The following is a 22,663-nucleotide window of genomic DNA, read 5'->3' on the forward strand; positions in this document are numbered from 1 at the left end:
TTACTTCTAATTACAATTTAGGTTACTATCTTATTTGACTAAAAGTTATTTGTGAGATTATTTTTAATCTCATTCTTTTGTTTTCCTCTGTTGAGTTTTTCTTTTAAATTTTTGTTGTGTTATATTTTTATTTGCACTATATTCAAAAAGTTTTACCTATACTGTAAAACCTTCTTTGTTTGAATTTAGTTATGTGGCATTTGTAATCTACATTTTTGTAACTGTTCCCTGGGTTCTATTTAGGGAGCATAAAATCATAAATATCTCTAAAATCATATATATATATATATGTATATATATATATATAATTTTAGTTTCACACTTTTGTTTAGCTATAACAAACATATGAATCACTTTCTATGTAATAAGCAGTGTGCTGAGTAAGTTAGTAATATTAATTGATTTAATCTTTACAACAATACTAGTGAGCTAAATGCCATGATCCTTATTTTATGTGTGAGGAAACTGAGGCACAAAGAGATAAATTCTTCCAGTTTTTAAGTGGTAGAACCAGGATTCAAATGCCAGTGGGCTAGCTCCAAAGTACACAACCTTAACAACTGTGTCTTAGCTTAACCTCTCTGTTCTCATTCATTATTTTTAAATTTTTACTAAATTTATTGGGGTGACATTTGTTAGTAAAATTATATAAGTTTCAAGTGTACATTTTTATAATACGTCATCTATGTATTGCACTGTGTGTTCACCACCCAGTCATTTTTCCTTCCGTCACTATATAGTTGACCCCCTTATTCCTCTTCAGTCCCCCTCCCACTTTGCCCTTTGGTAACCGCTGAACTATGTCTGTGTCTATGAATTTTTGTTCGTTTGTTTGTCTTATTTATTTGTTGCTTTCAGTTTTATATCCACATATGACTGAAGTCATGGTTATCGACTTTTTCTGTCTGACTTACTTTGCTTAGCATGATAATCTCAAGATCAATCCATGTTGTTGCAAATGGCAGTATTTCATCTTTTCTTATGGCCGAGTAATATTCCATTGTATCTATGTACCACATCTTCCTTAGCCAATCATCTATCAAAGGACACATTGGTTGTTTCCATGTCTTGGCTACTGTGAATAATGCTTCAATGAACATAGGAGTACATATATATTTATGGATAAATGTTTTCAGATTTTTGGGGTAGATACCCAGGAGAGGGATTGCTGGACTGTATGGTAATTCTATTCTTAATTTTTTGAAGATCCTCCATACTGTTTTCCATAGTGGCTGCACCAATCTGCATTCCCACTAACAGTGTATGAGGGTTCCTTTTTCTCCACAACCTCTCCAACACTTGTTATTATTTGTGTTGTTGATGATAGTCATTCTATCATCAGGTGTGAGATGGTATCTCATTGTGGTTTTGATTTTCATTTCCCTAATAGCTAGTAAAGTTGAGCATTTTTTCATATATCTGTTTGTTTCTCTTCTTAGGAGAAGTGTCTGTTCAGGTCCTCTGCCCACTTTTTAATTGGATTGTTTTTTGTTGTTGTTGTTGTTGTTGAGTTGTATGAATTCTTTATATATTTTTGATATTAGCCACTTATCAGAGGTGTTATTTGCAAATACTTTCTCCCATTCATTTGATTGCCTCTTTGGTTTGTTGATGGTTTCTTTTGCAATGTAGAAGCTCTTTAGTTTGATATATTCCCATTCATTTACTTTTGCTTGCATTTCCCTTGGCTTTGAGGTCAACTACATAGTCCTCTCTGAATCCAAAGTCCATAAGTTTAGTACCTATGCTTCTTGTATGTAGTTATTTCAGGTTTTATATTTAGGTATTTGATCCATTCTGAGTTAATTTTGGTATATAGTGACAGTCTAGTTTCATTCTTTTGCATGTGGCTTTCCAATTTTCCCAGCACTATTTATTGAAGAGGCTTTCTTTTTCCCGTTGTATGCTTTGGCTCCTTTGTAGAATATTATCTGTGTCCTCATTCATTTTTATTCTGCCTGAATAGAGTTCTGAGTTAAAAAATTTTATTACTATTTTATGTATGTCTGTGATAATGGTTTTACTTTATATATTTGATGTTGTAATTAAGGTGCATAAATTTCATAAATATTATTATTTCCTTTATTTTCTCACTATAAAGACTTCCAGAGTCTCTTTAATACATTGTTCCTTCAAGTCTACATAACCAATATTAACATTGCCAGTCTTGTTTTCCTGTTGGTTATTTGCATGAGTCTGGCAAATCTATATGCATTACAAATTCTGAGCATTTTTGTTTAAAAAAGAAAGTGTAGTATGATTAGATTATTTAAAAAGCTAATAAGATAATTCTGTATATCTTTTGCTTTAGTAGGATTTATATTCACTTACAATTAAAGATCATGTGTTTGTTCTTACTTCTGACATTTTAGGTTATGTTTTTATTACTACTGTGAGGATGCATTCCCTTTCTTTAGCTATATGAGCTTTTATTTCTCTTCTCCACAGATTGAAATTATGCATTTCTTTTAAATGTCTTCTAGAAAATTTTATTTATTTATTTGGTACTTGGTATAACTTTTTTTCTAACTATAAGAAATTACTAATACTCATTGCTAAATATTTGGCATATACATTTAAATATGAAAATTTAAATTACCTGTAAATCTATTACGTAGCAATAACCAGTGAATTTAGTTCATTTCCTTGTAGTGTTGCATGCACAAAGTCAGACAATTAAGTTCCTGAACTTGTCATAGAAAAAGTGCTACATACCTCATCTGAATATCACTACAGTCTCCTTTGAAGTACACCCTTTGGGAAGACTAGACACCAGCGTCTAGTCTACCCTTCAAAGCAATTTTGGAACTCATTTTCTGGAATGGACATCAAAGCTGTCGTCACATTACTCTTGATGTCCTGAATGTCATCAAAATGTCTTTCTTTCAATATTTCCTTTATCTTCTAGTAAAGAAAGAAGTCATTGAAGGCCAGATCAGGTGAGTAGGGAGGGTGTTTCAATACAGTTATTTATTAACTGGCTAAAAGATCCCTCACAGACAGTGCCATGTGAGTTGGTGCATAGTCATGATGTAAGATCCATGAATTGTTGACGAAAATTTCTGGTCTTCTAACTTTTTCATGCAGCCTTTTCAGCACTTCCAAATAGTAAATTTGATTAGCTGTTTGTCCAGTTAGTACAAATTCATAATGAATAATCCCTCTAATATAAAAAAAAAAGTTAGCAATAGTATTGCAGCAAGTTCACGAACTTAATTGTCGGACCTTGTATAAAAAATGAAGAAGCAATGGGATTTACTGATGATGTAATACGGAATTGTACATCTGAAATTATGTAATTTCATTAACAATTGTCACCCCAGTAAATAAATTAAAAAAAAAATGAAGAAACATATACATATGTCTAGCTATCTATCTATCTATCTAGTGCTATGTGAAATATAATAGATATCATGAAATATAATATACAGATGTAATTTTAAATACACAACTGACTAAGCAGAATATTCAAATAAAACTTAGTATTATTTCAGAAGTACTTTTCCATAGCATCAAATATTCTCAAAGACATTAAAATCATATATTCCCTACCTTTTAAATTTGCCACATGAACATTTTGATAAACATACCTAGATGTTCTTTTATGCCTGATGTTTCTTTCATGTCTGATTATTTTCTTAATAAGGATTCCTGAAAGGTAGAATTATTAAGTTAAATATAAAGAGTATTTTGAGGCCCTTTATGCATATTGTCCCATCTCTTTCCAGAAGTTATATAAATTTACACTCTCATCAGTCGTACATAAGCATCTTAGATTCATGACAATTTTTTCTTTAAGTCAGAAGTAATAATAATAACAAATACACAGTTTAATCTTTTATAAATCTGAAATACGAGGTGTGACAGTTAAGTTTGCGAACTGGTTGGAACGATGTTGCTAACTTTTTGTGATATCAGAGGGATTACTCATTATGAATTTGTACCAACTGGACAAACAGTTAACCAAGTTTACTATCTGGAAGTGCTGAAAGTGCTGTGTGACAAAGTTAGATATAAACGACCTGAACTTTTCACCCACAATTCATGTCTCTTGCATCACGACAATGCACCAGCTCACATGGCACTGGCTGTGAGGGATCTTTTAGCCAGTAAACAAATAAATGTATTAGAACACCCTCCCTATTCACTGGATCCAGCCCCCAATGACTTCTTTCTTTACCCAAAGATAAAGAAAATGTTGAAAGGAAGGCATTTTGTTGATTTTCAGGACATCAAAGTTAATATGACAACAGCTCTGATGTCCAATCCAGTAAAAGAGTTCCAAAATTGCTTTCAAGGGTGGACTAGGCACTGGCATCAGTGAATAGCTTCCCAAGGGGATTACTTTGAAAGTGACCGTAGTGATATTCAGGAATGAAGGTATATAGCACTTTTTCTAGGATTCGTTTGCAAACTTAATTTTCAGACTTCATACATACACACACACTTATTGTCCAATTTTAAAATCTAAGGCTAAGTTCTTTCTCGTGTATAAAGCATAACTTAAGTTAAAGGGACCATACACCCTGGTTTGCCTGTTTTGTTTGTGTGTTAGTTTTCCATCAGGTTGGCACCCCTTTTTACTTTCAAAAGTATCTTGGCTGAACAATTCTATAGTCACTATACCTCTAATGTGTCTTTGATAATTTCTAGTTTCAGTTAAATGGGAAGTGAAAATTTAAGAATTGTTTCATATGGGATATAGTTTCTTGAATATCCTTAAGACTTTCAAAACAAAATTTTACGATTTTTTCATTGTTTCTTTTCAAAATAATCTACATGGTAATACCCCCTTTCCCTTGTGCTGCAACTTTAAAACAAAAAGTTCTCATTTTAATTATTCTCTACTTTCCTTTGAATAAGAAAAAATGTAACCATTCCCAGAACTTTCCACCTCTCGATTATCCTTGGTTTCTTTTTGTATATGTGCTGCCGAAGCGAGCACATCCTTGGTTTCTTTACCTATCTTCTTGGGTATTAATAGAATTCTTTTCTTAGATCATTGTGAGCAGTTGATCCACACAATTTTAAGCCCTATTTCTGGTGAATATCTGATAGTGATTAGCTGCAATTATTTTCTCTTTCTGGTTTTCTGGTACTAGGTCCTAATAAAGGATCTGGGAAAAATTTCATTATTTAGAGTGTTTAGCAATGGCTGGCTATATATTGACCACTTCATTTTCTGCTCCAGCTCTTCCCACATCCTAACTACACTACTCTAAATTGAAGGAGCCATTGGCCTTGCCCCTCTATTTCGTGAGAGTACTTTGAATAACTTCCTTGGTTTTAGATTGGAAAAGAATGTGCTCTAGATTGGATGTTTCCTTATTCAGTCCCTTTTACAGTGATCTGCAGTCTTTAAATTCTGAAAGATTGGGAAAAGAAAATATATAAAAAAAGAAAAAGATTCTGGATGTCTTAGAAATACCCCTTCATTGTAGGGCTATTTCTACCACAATGCTACTTTTCTCTATGATACCATTTAACTCCTTCTGAGTTGGTATACAATGGGAAGATTAACACCTTTACCAATTTGCAGCAAATCAGGATTATTTCCTATTGTGAATTGCTGAATTTCTCAACTCAGAATCTAGCAATAGATGCAACATTAGTTTTAAGTATTGTCATGTATGTGGTTGCAACATGGAGTGTTTCGTCTGATGTTTTACTCTAGCGACCATAAACATATCATCACCACCACTACAACCATATCATCTTGTGTTAAAAGTATTCTGCTAGTAACCAAAAGCTATCTACTTCATTTGATATGTTAAACCTTAAGTTTTCCTTGACTCTATTGTCCCTACAAAAGTACCTGGGAGAGAAGGTCCATTGTATGTCTTAAGGCAACTTCTTTTATTTCCTCTTGTGGGTGGGAAGTAGAATCCATCTACTTTATGTAGATGTATTTATGTAAATTCAAATCCATCTACTTTAATGGATTTGAAGTAGAATAGAAGTACTTTGAAAGCTACATGGAGGCCAGATTTGAGGGATATGCAGGAAGATTAGAGGAAGAGAGATTATTTAGGAGGCTCTTATAATATGTCAAACAGAAGATGATGGAGACCTATAGTACTTTAGTGGGAGTATTGATAGAGAAGAGAAAATGATTTGAAGAATTTCTAGGAAGTAAAATTGGCAAGGAGTATTAAGGGAAAGTTTACTCTCAAGTTCCTGTTTTGGGTGATTAAGTTGTTGATGGGGTCACCAACTGAGATAGGGAATGAAGAAAGATTTAGGAGGACTAGATTTGGAAGTGAGGACTACCTGGAGAATTTGGAAGCGAGGACTACCTGGAGCTCTCGGCTGTCTATACTGAGTTTGAAGTACCTAAGAGATATCCAGTTATTTGTATTTAACAATAAATTGTATATGTGAGCTGATGTTGAGGAATACGTGAGTGGTAGAGATACTGATTTGGGATTTCTCAATTTATAGATTATTAAAATAAACTTCCCAGTGAGCCTATGAATAGCTGAGGAGGTTAGTCACCTGAGGGCAGAATCCTAGGCCTAATGTGTGAAGAGGACAACAGAGACTGTAGTAGGAAATTGAGAAGAAAGTTAGTGAGATGGGAGATCATGGAGTTTCAAAAGGTGCCTGCAGGTTCAAATGTAGTAGGGAGGACCAGTGAAATAAGGGCTGAAATTCTTCTGTTGGATTTGGACAATTTGAGTTTCTTTTTGTGAAATTAGAGTGACTAGATCCAATAGATCTTCGCGTTGGCCAAGAACTTTTAAGATTATGTAGATTTGCCTCTAACTTTTAAAGGTAAGACTATTTTAGAGATAAGAACATTGAGTTTTTAATCTAGGTTACAAATGAAAATATTCCTTGCATATAGTAGGTGTTCAATAAATAGTGGTTGAATGAATTGAACTCATTGAACTCATTACCGACAGAGCCAGAACTAGAAGTCATAATCTAAGTTTAGTTTTTAGAAAGGAAAACCTAGTAATGCACATCTATTAATTTCAGCTTTTGGTCTCAAATAGTCTTGAGTTAGGAAGACATAAATGAAGAATTATCAAAGACACATTAGAGGTATAGTGACTATAGAATTGTTCAGCCAAGATACTTTTGAGAGTAAAAAGGGGTGCCAACCTGATGGAAAACTAACACACAAACAAAACAGGCAAACCAGGGTGTATGGTCCCTTTAACTTAAGTTATGCTTTATACACGAGAAAGAACTTAGCCTTAGATTTTAAAATTGGACAATAAGTGTGTGTGTATGTATGAAGTCTGAAAATTAAGTTTGCAAACGAATCCTAGAAAAAGTGCTATATACCTTCATTCCTGAATATCACTACGGTCACTTTCAAAGTAATCCCCTTGGGAAGCTATTCACTGATGCCAGTGCCTAGTCCACCCTTGAAAGCAATTTTGGAACTCTTTTACTGGATTGGACATCAGAGCTGTTGTCATATTAACTTTGATGTCCTGAAAATCAACAAAATGCCTTCCTTTCAACATTTTCTTTATCTTTGGGTAAAGAAAGAAGTCATTGGGGGCTGGATCCAGTGAATAGGGAGGGTGTTCTAATACATTTATTTGTTTACTGGCTAAAAGATCCCTCACAGCCAGTGCCATGTGAGCTGGTGCATTGTCGTGATGCAAGAGACATGAATTGTGGGTGAAAAGTTCAGGTCGTTTATATCTAACTTTGTCACACAGCACTTTCAGCACTTCCAGATAGTAAACTTGGTTAACTGTTTGTCCAGTTGGTACAAATTCATAATGAGTAATCCCTCTGATATCACAAAAAGTTAGCAACATCGTTCCAACCAGTTCGCAAACTTAACTGTCACACCTCGTATTTCAGATTTATAAAAGATTAAACTGTGTATTTGTTATTATTATTACTTCTGACTTAAAGAAAAAATTGTCATGAATCTAAGATGCTTATGTACGACTGATGAGAGTGTAAATTTATATAACTTCTGGAAAGAGATGGGACAATATGCATAAAGGGCCTCAAAATACTCTTTATATTTAACTTAATAATTCTACCTTTCAGGTAGAAGAATTGTTTCATATGGGATATAGTTTCTTGAATATCCTTAAGACTTTCAAAACAAAATTTTATGATTTTTTCATTGTTTCTTTTCAAAATAATCTACATGGTAATACCCCCTTTCCCTTGTGCTGCAACTTTAAAACAAAAAGTTCTCATTTTAATTATTCTCTACTTTCCTTTGAATAAGAAAAAATGTAACCATTCCCAGAACTTTCCACCTCTCGATTATCCTTGGTTCATGTTGGGAGGAAAACTTTTCCTCTACCATATCGTATTCTAATGGTTGAGAGCCTGTGAATTAACTGACAATAGAAAGATTAACAAGGGAAAGGCAAGGTTTATTCACATGTGTGTGCCACACATACAAGTAGGAGTATTCATTGTGTGTAACACAATACCAGAAGTAAAGGTTCATATACCAACCTAACAAAAAAATAGGAGGTAGGGAGAGGAAAGGGATTTTAGGCTTTCCATGGAAAGTTCTATTGGGCTTCCAAAACGGGGGGGTGGGGAGGGCAATGATTGCTGTATTTTGGGAAATATCTACTTAAATTTAGATAATGTTTCTGTGGCTACTAATTGTTCACTTGTTCTCAGTTTAAAGCAATTTTGTTCCCTTCATTCTCATGGTAGCGTTTTTCCCTTACCACATTTTTTTTTTTCTCCAAACTGTGATCTGTGGAACTCTAGAAGCCCATGAAAATATTTTAAAGTCACTCTACAATAGTGTATTTTTCCTTTATTAAAAAGATTTTGATTTCCTGAAGATCTCATTTATCATAATTTATTTGATTTTAATTTTACTAGAAAAGATTCTATTCCATATATATATATATATACATATATATATTAATTAAAACTCACTATATTAAGCTGCAAACCCAAGGACATTGCATATTGTGTTAAATTTCTCAAAATAAGAACCCTTAAATTTTTTCTCAGCAGTAGGGTTTCATTTAGTCAACAAATATTCAGAAAATGCTTATTGTGGATGAGACAATGCCTTAGGCATGGTACTAACAGCAATGAACAAATAGATAAATTTCCATCTCTTCAAAGAACTTATATTTGATTTCTTGGTAAAATTTTTAAAAATAAATTTTTATAACAAAATTTATATAATTTTATGATTTTAGTAATACTTCTCTAGTGTTCAAATTCTTTCATTATTAACTCATTAGTTCATTCAATTAATAAATCATCTGAAAATTGTCCTTTACGAATTCTTGTGCTGATTTTATTGATGAGGAAATTGAGATAGATTGATTTGAAATGATTTTTGCATGGTTACCTAATGAGTCAATGTCAGATCAATGTCAGAATTCCTGCTTCTTGATTCTTTTCTCATTTCAATAATACCCACCATCTCATAATCTCCAGGATTATCTATAAATACTCATCAACATCATTTAATTTTATGAAGATTCTTAAATTTTAGCCATTAAGGTAAATTCACCTTAGGTAGACAAAAAGAAATAGAGCTTAATTAGGCAGAAAGCTTTCCATTTGGAGTGATCTGTTGAACAAATATACAAGTCTTGTACTTTAGGAAATATGACTTTGAATATAAGATCATTTCAATATATAGTGAAATCCTTTTAAAATTAGGAGTAGTAGAGTTAGCCTCTGCATAAGACCTTGTTCTTAACTAAAAGCATTTGCCCATCTAGTTACTTGTAATAAAAATATAAAGGTAGAATTCATTAATTGTATTTGTTAACTCTAGATGGATATACACATGCAATAAGGTGGATAATTAAAGTAAATATATGAATAGTTCCATGTTAAAAATTGTGATTTAAGGAACTTAAATTACCCAATAGCTATAATACCATAATTTTCCTTCACTTGGTAGGTATTGACCAGGCTCAGAGTTTTGAGTTAATACATGATGGGCTCTGTTGACAATGGTGAGAAAGGAAAGATTGGTTCATTTTAGAAAATCTAACTTTGTAACCATGAAATCATCTATAGACATTATATAGTGTACATTACATATTTTATATTAGATAGTTACTTTATATTATGTATATGTATATATGTATATATATATACATATATATGTATATATGTACACACACACACACACACACATACAGACAAACCTCAACAACATATTAGGAAATGAAGTAAGTCATGGCTCAAGGAATCACCTATTTCAAAAATCATTTTATTTAAATATATTATATGAGAGTAACAAAAAACCTGTTTCCTCTACTTTTTTAGATTCTCTGGCTTGAATTAGACTGACGTAAAACAGATTAACAATAGAAAAACAAACAGAAGTTTATTAATACGTGCATTGTACATACACATGGGAGAGAATTCAGTGATGAACTCAAGGGGAAGTTAAAACTTGGGGCTTATATAGCATCTAACAAATAACAATAATATGTATATGTATATATATATATATATATATATATATATATATACATATATATATATATATATATTATATATATATGCGGAAACTAATGCTAGGTAAGGGCTAATTAGTGAGATTTGTTTGTGTAGTCTCTTTCTCAGTGCCATCTTGTCTCTTGTCGTAAGATTATTATCCCCTTCTTGTTGAGGATGTGGGGTTGGGAGATATTTTCACAAAATAAATTTATGTTCTGCTTTCAGGCAGATAGGGAGAGGGCAGAGAGTTCATACTGTGTATTTTTTCTCAGTTGCCTTCAGCTTTGAATAATCTTCATCCCACAGTGGTATATTTTGGGGTGGCATAGTATGAACTCCTTCTATATTATCCATATGCAGAAAAAATATGCATAATTTAATATGAATTTTCACAACCTGAACATGGCCATGTAACTAGAACCCAAATAGAGAAATAGAACATAACCAGCACTCCACAGTCTCATGTTCCCTTCCCATCATCTCCCCCAAAAGTAGCCAGTACCTTGACTCCTAACACCCTAACTTTACCTGTTTTTGTGCTTTATATAATAAAACATACAATATGTTTTATTGTATGTCATCTATTCCTGACTTGTTTGACTCATCATTGAGAATTACCTATTTATAAAAGGAAAAATGGTTTTCATTTATTGTTGTTACAAGAATGGATTTCTAAAACTTTGTTGGTTGTAAGTACTAAAGAAAGGATTATTGGATGGGAAAAAAAATGGCGGCGTGAGGTGAGCCTCTGTAACGCTCCCCTGGAAGTTACAACGAATCGGACAACAATAACTCCACAAAGGACTCCTTGCACAGCAGACAGGCAAGACGAAGAGGCCGACTACTGAATTCACCTCCAGGTGGGTGAATCGCGCGAGCGGGGGAGGAGGGAGAGGAGAAGTGCGGAGACGGAGCCGCGCGGGCACAGGACGCAGCCCTGGCTCAGTGCTCGGAGCCGCCTGCTCCCGGATCTTCTGCAGCTGCGGGAGAGAGAAGGACTCGGACTGCTAGGGCTCCGCTTACGGCCCACAGGGCTGAGGGGGCAGCATATAGCACGGCTGAACCCAACGCTCCCGGCAGCAAAGACTGAGGGAAGAGGGCTGAAATCGGTGTTTTAAGCCCTCACTGCCGAGCGGAGAACGGAAGCCCTAGGCTCGGAGACTAGCCGCCCCCTCCCTACCCTCCCAGAGCTTGCCCCGCCCCCACCTGGCCGGTGCTAAAGCGATAAAGTAGCAGTGTCGGATCAAAGGACAGAATATTTGCTGCTCTGAGAACTGTGGACCGCAGACACAGATTCGCAGCTCAACTAGTTCCGGCAAAGGGGAGGGAGCTGTGGAAGCAGGACTGGCTGTGGTGGTGGTCGCCGCCATTGCTCTGGGCCACCTCTCACAACTCACCCCGCCCCTGGCCCCACATATCTGGGCGGATCCCTGCAGGAGTAAACAGAACTGCTGAAACATACGGGCTCTGAATCTGGTGCAAAAGAGCTTTGGAACTCCAAAAGCTCTTCGCATACCTATCAACCTGTTGCAGAAGACACTCCTGTAGATGTCTAGGAAGAGAAATAGTAAATCAGTGATTGCCATGAATAACCAAGGCAACAAGATAGCTCAGAAAGAAAGTGAAAAGTCTCCAGAAAAGGAACTTAGAGATATGGACCTTTGTGATTTAAATGACAGAGAATTCAAGATCGCAATTCTGAAAAAACTGAACGAGATGCAAGAAAACACAGAAAGGCAGTTTAATGAACTCAGAAACACAATCAAAGAACACCATGAGCATTTTACAAAAGAGATTGAAATCTTGAAAAGGAACCAAATAGAATTTCTGGAGATTAAGAACTCAATAGAAGAAATTAACAATAAAATATCCAGCTTAGGTAGTAGAGTTGACCAGATGGAGGAAAGAATCAGTGACATCGAAGATAGGAACCTGGAATTTACACAGAGGGAAGAAGAAAGAGACTTGAGACTTAAAAGAAATGAAAGAACTCTACAAGAACTTTCTGACTCCATCAGAAAGAGCAATATAAGAATAATGGGCATACCAGAAGGAGAAGAAAGAGGGAAGGGAACAGAGAATATATTCAAACAAATCGTCGATGAGAACTTCCCAAACTTGTGGACAGAACTGGATCCTCGAATCCAAGAAGCAAATAGAACACCTAATTACCTCAATCCCAACAGGCCTTCACCAAGGCACATTGTATTGCAGCTGTCTAAAATCAATGACAAAGAAAGAATCCTCAAGGCAGCCAGGGAAAAGAAGACGGTAACTTACAAAGGAAAGCCCATTAGATTATCATCAGATTTTTCAGCAGAAACTCTACAAGCTAGGAGGGAATGGAACCAAATATTCAAACTATTGAAAGAGAGAAATCATGAGCCAAGAATAATATATCCAGCAAAGATCTCCTTTAGATATGAAGGAGGAATAAAGACCTTTCCAGACATCCAGAAGCTGAGGGAATTTTCTAATACACGACCTGCACTACAAGAAATACTAAAGGAGGCTATTAGACCACCATCAACAGGGACAACTTGTGGCAACCGAAACATAAAAAGGGGGAGTGTAAAGGCCTGAACTGGAATATGGGAATAGAGAAAGTAAGCGTACTGAAGAAACTGGAATACTCTAAATATCAAACTTTCTTTTACATAAACTCAAGGGTAACCACTCAAAAAACACCCAAATCTGAAATATATACTGTAATAAAAGAAGAAACAGAGGGAAACATCATAGAATACCACCACACAGAAATAATAGACAACAACAAAAAGGCAAAGAAACAATGGAGACACAGCCTTACCAGAAAACTAAAGACAGAATGACAGGAAATCCTCACATATCAATAATCACCCTAAATGTAAATGGACTGAACTCACCAATAAAGACACACAGAGTAGCAGATTGGATCAAAAAACTAAACCCAACCATATGCTGCCTACAAGAGACACATCTCAGCTACAAGGACAAGCATAGACTCAAAGTGAAAGCGTGGAAATTGACACTCCAAGCAAATGGTACCCAGAGAAAATCAGGTGTACCCATAATGATTTCTGATGAAACAGACTTCAGGGTGAAAAAGATAAAAAGAGACAAAGATGGACATTTCATAATGGTAAAGGGGACTATACAACAAGAAGACATAACAGTCATAAATATTTATGCCCCCAATCAGGGAGCACCGAAATATACCAAGCAACTACTAACAGGACTAAAGGGAGAAATTGACCAAAACACAATTATACTAGGGGACTTAAATACATCATTGACAGCTATGGATAGATCATCCAAACAAGATAAATAACGAAATCGCAGCCCTAAATGACACATTAGATGAATTGGACATAATTGACATATATAGAACACTTCATCCTAAAACATCAGACTATACATTCTTTTCTAGTGTACATGGAACATTCTCAAGGATAGACCATATATTGGGACATAAAATCAGCCTCAGCAAATTTAAGAAGATTGAAATCATACCAAGCATATTCTCTGATCACAAAGCTTTGAAATTGGATATCAACTGCAAAAAGAAAGCAGGAAAAAACACAAATACATGGAGATTAAACAACATACTTTTAAAGAACGACTGGGTCAAAGAAGAAATTAGAGGAGAGCTCAAAAGATACATAGAAACAAATGACGATGAAAATACATCCTACCAAAATTTTTGGGATGCTGCGAAAGCAGTTTTAAGAGGGAAATTTATATCATTACAGGCCTATCTCAAGAAACAAGAAAAATCCCAAATAAATAACCTCATGTTACACCTTAAAAAACTAGAAAAAGAAGAACAAGCGAAACCCAAGGTCAGCAGAAGAAAGGAAATAACAAAAATCAGAGCAGAACTAAATGAAATAGAGAACAAAAAGACAATAGAAAAAATTAATGTGACAAAAAGCTGGTTCTTTGAAAAGATTAACAAAATCGACAAACCCTTGGCTAGACTCACTAAGATAAAAAGAGAGAAGACACTAATTAACAAAATCAGAAATGAAAAAGGGGACGTTATCACGGACACCACAGAAATACAAAGGATTATCCAAGAATACTATGAAGGACTATATGCCACCAAATTTAATAACTTAGAAGAAATGGACAAGTTCTTAGAAACATATAGCCTTCCAAGGCTGAATCATGAAGAACTGGAAAATCTTAACAGGCCGATCACCAGTAAGGAAATTGAATCAGTCATCAAAAACCTTCCCAAAATCAAAAGTCCTGGACCAGATGGCTTCACCAGTGAATTCTACCAAACCTTCAAAGAGGATCTAATACCAATCCTGCTCAAACTCTTCCAAAAAATTGAGGAAGAGTCAGTACTCCCTAATTCATTTTATGAGACCAACATTACCCTGATACCAAAACCTGGTAAGGACAACACAAAAAAAGAAAACTACAGACCTATATCTCTGATGAATACAGATGCTAAAATCCTAAACAAAATTCTAGCAAATCGAATACAACAATGCATTAAAAAGATTATTCATCACGACCAAGTGGGGTTCATCCCCGGGGCAGAAGGATGGTTCAACATTCGCAAATCCATCAATGTGATACATCACATAAACAAAATAAAGGACAAACATCATATGATTCTATCAATTGATGCAGAAAAAGCATTTGATAAGATACAACATCCATTTATGATTAAAACACTTACTAAAATTGGTATAGAAGGAAAATACCTCAACATAATAAAGGCCATATATGACAAGCCCTCAGCTAACCTCATAATTAATGGTGAAAAGCTGAAGCCCTTTGCTCTACGTTCAGGAACACGACAAGGTTGTCCCCTATCACCTCTGCTTTTCAACATAGTGTTGGAAGTCCTCGCCAGAGCTATCAGGCAAGAGAAAGAAATAAAAGGCATCCAAATTGGGAATGAAGAAGTTAAATTGTCACTCTTTGCAGATGACATGATGCTATACATAGAAAACCCTAAAGACTCCACCAAAAAGCTATTAGAAACAATCAATGAATATAGTAAAGTTGCTGGCTACAAAATCAACGTACAAAAGTCCATCGCTTTCCTATATACCAACAATGAAATCTCAGAAAAAGAGATAGAAAAAACAATTCCTTTTGCAATTGCAGCAAAAAGAATAAAATACCTAGGAATAAACTTAACCCAGGATGTGAAGGACCTATATGCTGAAAACTATAAGACATTTTTGAAAGAAATTGAAGAAGACACAAAGAAATGGAAAGACATTCCGTGCTCATGGATTGGAAGAATCAACATAGTTAAAATGGCCATATTACCCAAAGCCATATACAGATTTAATGCAATCCCCATTAAAATCCCAATGGCATTTTTTAAAGAAATAGAACAAAAAATCATCAGATTTGTTTGGAACCACAAAAGACCCCGAATTGCCAAAGCAATATTAAAAAAAAAGAACAATACTGGAGGTATCACACTCCCTGATTTTTCCTTGTACTACAGGGCTACAATAATCAAAACAGCTTGGTATTGGCGGAAAAACAGACACATAGACCAATGGAATAGAATTGAGAACCCAGAAATAAAACCACATAAATATGGACAGATAATTTTTGACAAAGAAGCTAAAAACATACAATGGACGAAAGACAGCCTCTTCAATAAATGGTGCTGGCAGAATTGGATAGCTACGTGCAAAAGAATGAAACTGGACTGCTATCTGTCACCATGTACCAAAATTAATTCAAAATGGATCAAAGACTTAAGCATAAGACCTGACACAATAAACTGCATTGAAGAAAACATAGGTACTAAACTTATGGACCTTGGGTTCAAAGAGCATTTTATGAATTTGACTCCAAAGGCAATGGAAGTAAAAACTAAAATAAACAAATGGGATTATATGAAACTGAAAAGCTTCTGCACAGCAAAAGAAACTATTGACAAAATAATGAGGCAACCAACTGAATGGGAGAAGATTTTCGCAAACAGTTCCTCTGATAAGGGGCTAATATCCAAAATATACAAGGAACTCATGAAACTCAACAACAAAAAAACAAACAACCCAATTGAAAAATGGACAGAGGACCTGAAGAGACATTTCTCCAAAGAGGATATACAAATGGCAAATAGACATATGAAAAAATGCTCAACATCGCTAATCATCAGAGAAATGCAAATGAAAACCACAATGAGATATCACCTCACCCCAGTCAGAATGGCTTTCATCAACAAAACAAATAGTAACAAGTGTTGGAGAGGCTGTGGAGAAAAAGGAACTCTCATACACTGTTGGTGGGAATGCAGACTGGTGCAGCCGCTATGGAATGCAGGGTGGAGGTTCCTCAAGAAATTACAAATAGAATTACCATATGACCCAGCAATCGCTCTCCTGGGTATCTACCCCAAAAATATAAAAGCATTTCTCTATAGAGACACGTGTACGCCAATGTTCATTGCAGCTTTGTTTACGGTGGCCAAGACATGGAAACAACCAAAATGTCCTTCGATAGATGAATGGATAAAGAAGTTGTGGTACATATACACAATGGAATACCATTCGGCGTTAAGGAAAGATGATATAGGAACATTTGTGACAACATGGATGGATCTCGAGAGAATACTGCTAAGTGAAACAAGTCAGACAGAAAAAGCAGAGAACCCTATGATTTCACTGATATGTGGTATATAAACCAAAAAGAACAAGACAAACAAATGAGAAACAAAAACTCATAGACACAGACAATAATTTAGTGGTTACCAGAGGGTAAGGGGGTGGGGAGTGGGTGATGAGGGTAAAGGGGATCAAATATATGGTGATGGAAGGAGAACTGACTCTGGGTGGTGAACACACAATGGGATTTATAGACGATGTAATACAGAATTGTACACCTGAAATCTATGTAAATTTACTAACAATTGTCACCCCAATAAAATTAATTAAAAAAAAAAAAAAGAAAGAAAGGATTATTGGTAATGCAAAGAGCATTGGCTAAGATCAGAAGTCCTATGTTTTATTTCCATTCTATGACTAGGTGGGGGATTTAGGGAAGACCCTTACCTCGCTGAGTCTCAGTTGCCTCATTTGCAAAATCGGGGTGTGTGTGTGTGTGTGTGTGTGTGTGTGTGTGTGTGTGTGTGTGTACCGTACCTATTTTATAGACTATAGGGAACGAATTTAGCTAACTTATCTAAAGAATATTTCTTGAGCACCCACTATGTTTTAGGCATTCTTCTAAGTGCTGATATATAACTGTACACAGAGTACACAAAAATTTAGGTGCATGAAAAGCTTACATTTTAAAATACAAAAGTATGTAAAAGTATACTGAAAACTAAAAACAATCAAATATATGATGACAGAATCTTCATCATCATAATCATACCAAGTCCATTAATGCCCAAATCATATGTATTTACTTTTGTAATAAATTAGTTTACCCCAATATAAAACTTCTGTGATTTATAAAATGAAAATGAAATGCGTTTTTACAATAGCATAATTTATCTTCCTGGAAATAATTCCATCAGGTGTAATTATTTTTGGGGTTGTCTCAAGGGCTTACTCTTTAGTATGGGAAGGCGTTTCTTTAGTATGGGAAGGCGTTTCCAAAGATTTTCTTTGGAAATTCCACCAAATTGCCAAGCAACATGTAGATACTCAAAGGCTTCTGGTATTCTACCTTTGACTAATTAAGAACATTTAACTGAGAGATATCATAAAATATATTATTAGAAGGTTTCAATGAATGGTTGAATAAGAAAAAAAGCATCTTTAAAAGCATGGATTAATTGCTAATACTTAAAATGTTTTCCAGGTCTCTTTGATGTTATTTTCAACAAAGAAAATATATGCATATTCCAAAGTCATGAAATGAGACATCTTTCTCTTGCTCTTAGCAATGGCTCTGTCACTGGAATGGTAGGTAGAAAATTTTCTTTTTGTCACATATCAATAGTATTGTATCCATATATAATATATTTTTGCATAAGGTACTTTTACAAGATTATCAAATTATATTTTCCTTTGGCTTTTACTTTAACTTTTTTCATTATTCTGTTTTGTCTCGCTAATTTTCTGAGATTCTGATACATAAACGGTCCTAAAATTCCACAATTAGAATTTAGACAAGAAAAAGTAGACCACTTCTCTGATAACATTTCAAAAGTTTAATGAGCCTCCCAAAGGAGACAATCTGACTTCCCAAAGGCCCCTTCAGGGACCATATTATTAGGGGGAAGAAAACCCACTGTAAGTTCACCTAATTATGCTTTGTATCTCTTAGTTTAGGTTTGAAAAGTAGCTCTTAATATATAAAGCTGTCTTTTTAAAAAAACTTAAAATTCATTGGGGTTTCAATAATTAGTAAAATTGCATAGGTTTAAGTCCATGCATATTATGTATTTTGAAAAGTGAGACTGAATAAGATAACTGTCATGCACTGTCCTAAGGACTTAATATGTGTTAAAACATTTACTCTTTACATCTACCTTATAAGAGAATCCATTATTGTCCCTATTTAACAGAAGAAGTACCTGAAGTATGGAAAGATTAAGTGAGCTGCCCAAGGTCACACAGCTATTAGGTTGGTGCAAAAGTAATTGCGGTTTAAAAGGTTAAAAATAATTGCAAAAACTCCAGTTGCTTTTGCACCAACCTAATAGTAAGTGTGAAGGTAAGAATTGAACACAGGCAATCTGACTCTAGTTCTCAAGCTACAGCTTCCTCATATAATGTTATATATTATTCCATAATGATTTTAGCCCATAGCATGTTATTTAACATAAGGGGAAATAATCATTAAAAAGACTTACGTAATTTGTAAGACTATAATTCAGGCTAAGTAATTAATTAAGTCAAACTTACTCCATGAAGCCTTTTCTCCTCTGCTCTGGATTTTGCAAGGTACCCTATGTTATGCTTTATAGCACATTCTGCTCAGCACAGGTCCTGGTCACAGTATGTGTTAAATAAATATGAATGTAGTGGATATGAATCTACTCAATTAAATTAAGAGTTTAAGAAATGTCCCATTGTTTTATTTTTCTAAAATCAAATTTATCCCAACTCCCTGTTCTCCTTTATTGGTGAGAGATTCCATCTTAGTTATTACTATGAGACTCATCTTGTTATATACAAGATTTCACCAGGTATGGTAGTCTCAGAATATCTGGTGACAAGCCTCTTAGCTTCAGTCCACACTGGTTACTGCTGTTGTAGTCATCAAATATCAGATGGTTTCTTGAACATGAATAACTCTGTTGCTTATCTACCATAGTTACACAAGTGTCATAGGTCAAGCCATTCTAGGGGCACCAAAGAGTTCTTCCTTTTCAGGCCCAAATGCCACCCTGAGTGCACTGAGGGAAGACAGGTTATGACCTAAAATAGTGCCCCGAACCAGGAATGTCTCCCTGTAGCATAAATTCCTAGATTTGTTTAGTTTTTAGAAAGGAAAACCTAGTAATGCACGTCTATTAATTTCAGCTTTTGGTCTCAAATAGTCTTGAGTTAGGAAGACATAAATGAAGAAATAAAAAATAAACAGTGATAAAATCCATATTAACATCTCATTAAATTATCCTACCACTAGAGTTATTTTTATTGTTATCCAACACTCTTCCATGGGTTTTGGGAAATCAGGAGAAGAAAGTTCTCAGGGCAAGACACTGGAAATTAGACTGGGGAATCAAAACAATTGAATTACATGAGATTATAGAGATAGTTCAAGGGTGCTGTACAGTGGAGTATACCTGTCTACGTATGTAATGTTAAAACATTTTTAATTTAATTATTTTCTATTGCTGATTTAGAGGGTTTTTCCCCCCTCTTTCTTTTAGGCTAGTGGTGGAGCCTCCACTGAGCTACGGGTGCTTTGTCAGCCAAACCGCTGCACACTTCTGGAGTCAGCACTGGCTCCTGGTCACACAGTTATTTTTGATCGTCATGGCAAAATAGCTGATGAATCATCAGCAGGCTACGCAGATCTTTCCAAAGAATTTGTGGTTTTTGTCAAGGTAAAATGGAAGAAAGTCGTTAAAGTTCATATTGCTAAAAACTACTTTCTTTTGCTCTGTTAAGGAAAACTCTCTAATTGAGTCATACCGGAATAATCAGATATTTATTTACCCATTGGTGGCATTGGTGCCAATTGCCATTTTATTTACCCAGACTGAAAGGCGATAGGGATCATAATATGAGCAGCAATGAAACTGATGGGAGTAACATCCTATATCCAATTGAAGTTGGAAGTTAAATTATAGATGTGGAGATTCTTAATGAAACGTTAGAAAATCTTACATTTAGGAATCAAACAAATGTATATATTTAATTGTTCTAACAATTCAAATATTTATAACCTTTGAGTAATATCCATGTGATCATTTCATAATGCTGATGCTTCTTTCTTTCTAGTATGTATTTGTAAACTTAGCCTAAAAATAATAGTATTACCATATTAATATAATATCTATCATTTATTAGACTGCCTATTTTGTACCTGGCAATTTACTAATAGCCTCACCACATACAAGCCTAAATTTAATCATAAATTTAATCAAAAAAAGACCGATATTGTCACTTGTACTTTATTTATTTATTTATTTTTGTCATTCATATTTTAAATATGAAGAAAAATTTTCAGAGAAGTTAAGAATATTGATTAGTGTAGCATAGCTAGTCAATGATGGTTCATGAATCAGATCAAAGTCAATTTGTCTTCAAAACTTTTTATACTTATTATGAAATAAATACTTATCACTTTATTATTTTTCCACAAACAACATAATTTTTAATGGTTGCATAATATTTAAACATAAGGTATATATATGTGTGTATATATGTATATATATAAATATATATATATATAGAGAGAGAGAGAGAGAGAGAGAGAAAGAGAGAGCCAAAAAAATGTATACACATTTTAAGAAAGGAAAAAACTGTATTAATATATACCAATAACAAAAGATGAATACAAGTCATGTTCAACTTCTGCAATTACAAAAGGTGCTCAAAGCATCCAGACACTTCTAATTACAGTGAACTACTGCTTGAACAATGTTGACCAAAGTGTTAACATCTCTTAAAAATGTGTATACATTTTTTTTTGGCAATGCTGGTATACACACACACACACACACACACATATATATATATATATATATATATATATATATATATATATACACACACACACATATATGTATATGTATATATATACGTATATATACACATGCATATATACACACACATATATATATTTATATACACACGTATACACACACATATATACACATACATATATATATATATTTACTATTGCACATTTAATCTTAATCTCTTCATTTTATTATCTCTACATATGTTACTGAAACATATACTTTGACATGTATTTGACCACATATTTTATTATTTGTTTAGCTTGGATAATTTGAAATTGAATTTAAGGTCATAATGTAAAGTCTTTAAGACTCTAGAAACATGCTGTCAATTTTTTTCCAGAAAAACGTACCAATTTTTAATGCTGGGAAAGTTAAGTCAACTGTGAAATCAGAGGAAACAGTTCACATGACCACTCTCAATGCTGACACAAACTTTAGAGTTTAGGGGTCCTTGAGACCACTAGAATAACTCAGCACTCATTGAACTCTGTTATACTCCTGGTTACGTTTCATTATGGAGAAAGAATGCAGATTAAAATCAGCTAAGTGTCCTTCAATAAATGATTGGATGAAGAAGTTGTGGTATATATACACAATGGAATACTATTCTGCCATAAGAAAATATGAAATAGTGCTATTTGTGATAACATGGATGGATTATAATGCTTATATCACTTAATGCTAAGCGATATGTCAGACAGAAAGAGTAGAGAACCATATGATTTCACTGATATGTGGTATAAAACTGAAAACAACAAAAGAACAAGATAAACAAATGAAGAAACAAAAACTTATAGAAACAGACAATAGTTTAGTGGTTACCAGAGGGTAAGGGGGAGGGAGATACAGATGAGGGTAAAGGGGATCAAACATAAGGTGCTGGAAAGAGAACTGACTCTGGGTGGTGAATACACAATGTGATATATATAGATGATGTATTACAGAATTGTATACCTGAAATCTATGTTACTTTACTAACAATTGTCACCCCAATAAACTTTAATAATAACAAAAAAAATCAGCTAAGGAAAGAAACACGTAGGGTAGCATCTAGGAAAAGTACCGAACATTTTCTTATTCCTGTGGAGTCAAGACACTTACTTTCTCAGCATTAATATA

At 34.3% G+C, this 22,663-nt stretch overlaps 1 protein-coding gene across 1 annotated transcript in view; it reads left to right on the forward strand.

Annotated features, from left to right (window-relative positions):
- LOC308506762 (uncharacterized protein) overlaps positions 1-22,663 on the forward strand; it is a 267,868-nt gene that overhangs the window by 200,004 nt on the left and 45,201 nt on the right. Inside the window, exons 12-13 of the mRNA XM_081070665.1 lie at positions 18,202-18,305; positions 20,225-20,401. Of these exons, the coding sequence (XP_080926791.1) occupies positions 18,202-18,305; positions 20,225-20,401 (281 nt within the window). The remainder of the gene's footprint in view (positions 1-18,201; positions 18,306-20,224; positions 20,402-22,663) is intronic.

Source organism: Rhinolophus hipposideros (genome assembly GCF_964194185.1).
Source record: "Rhinolophus hipposideros genome assembly, chromosome: 13".
Taxonomy (NCBI): Eukaryota; Metazoa; Chordata; class Mammalia; order Chiroptera; family Rhinolophidae; genus Rhinolophus; species Rhinolophus hipposideros.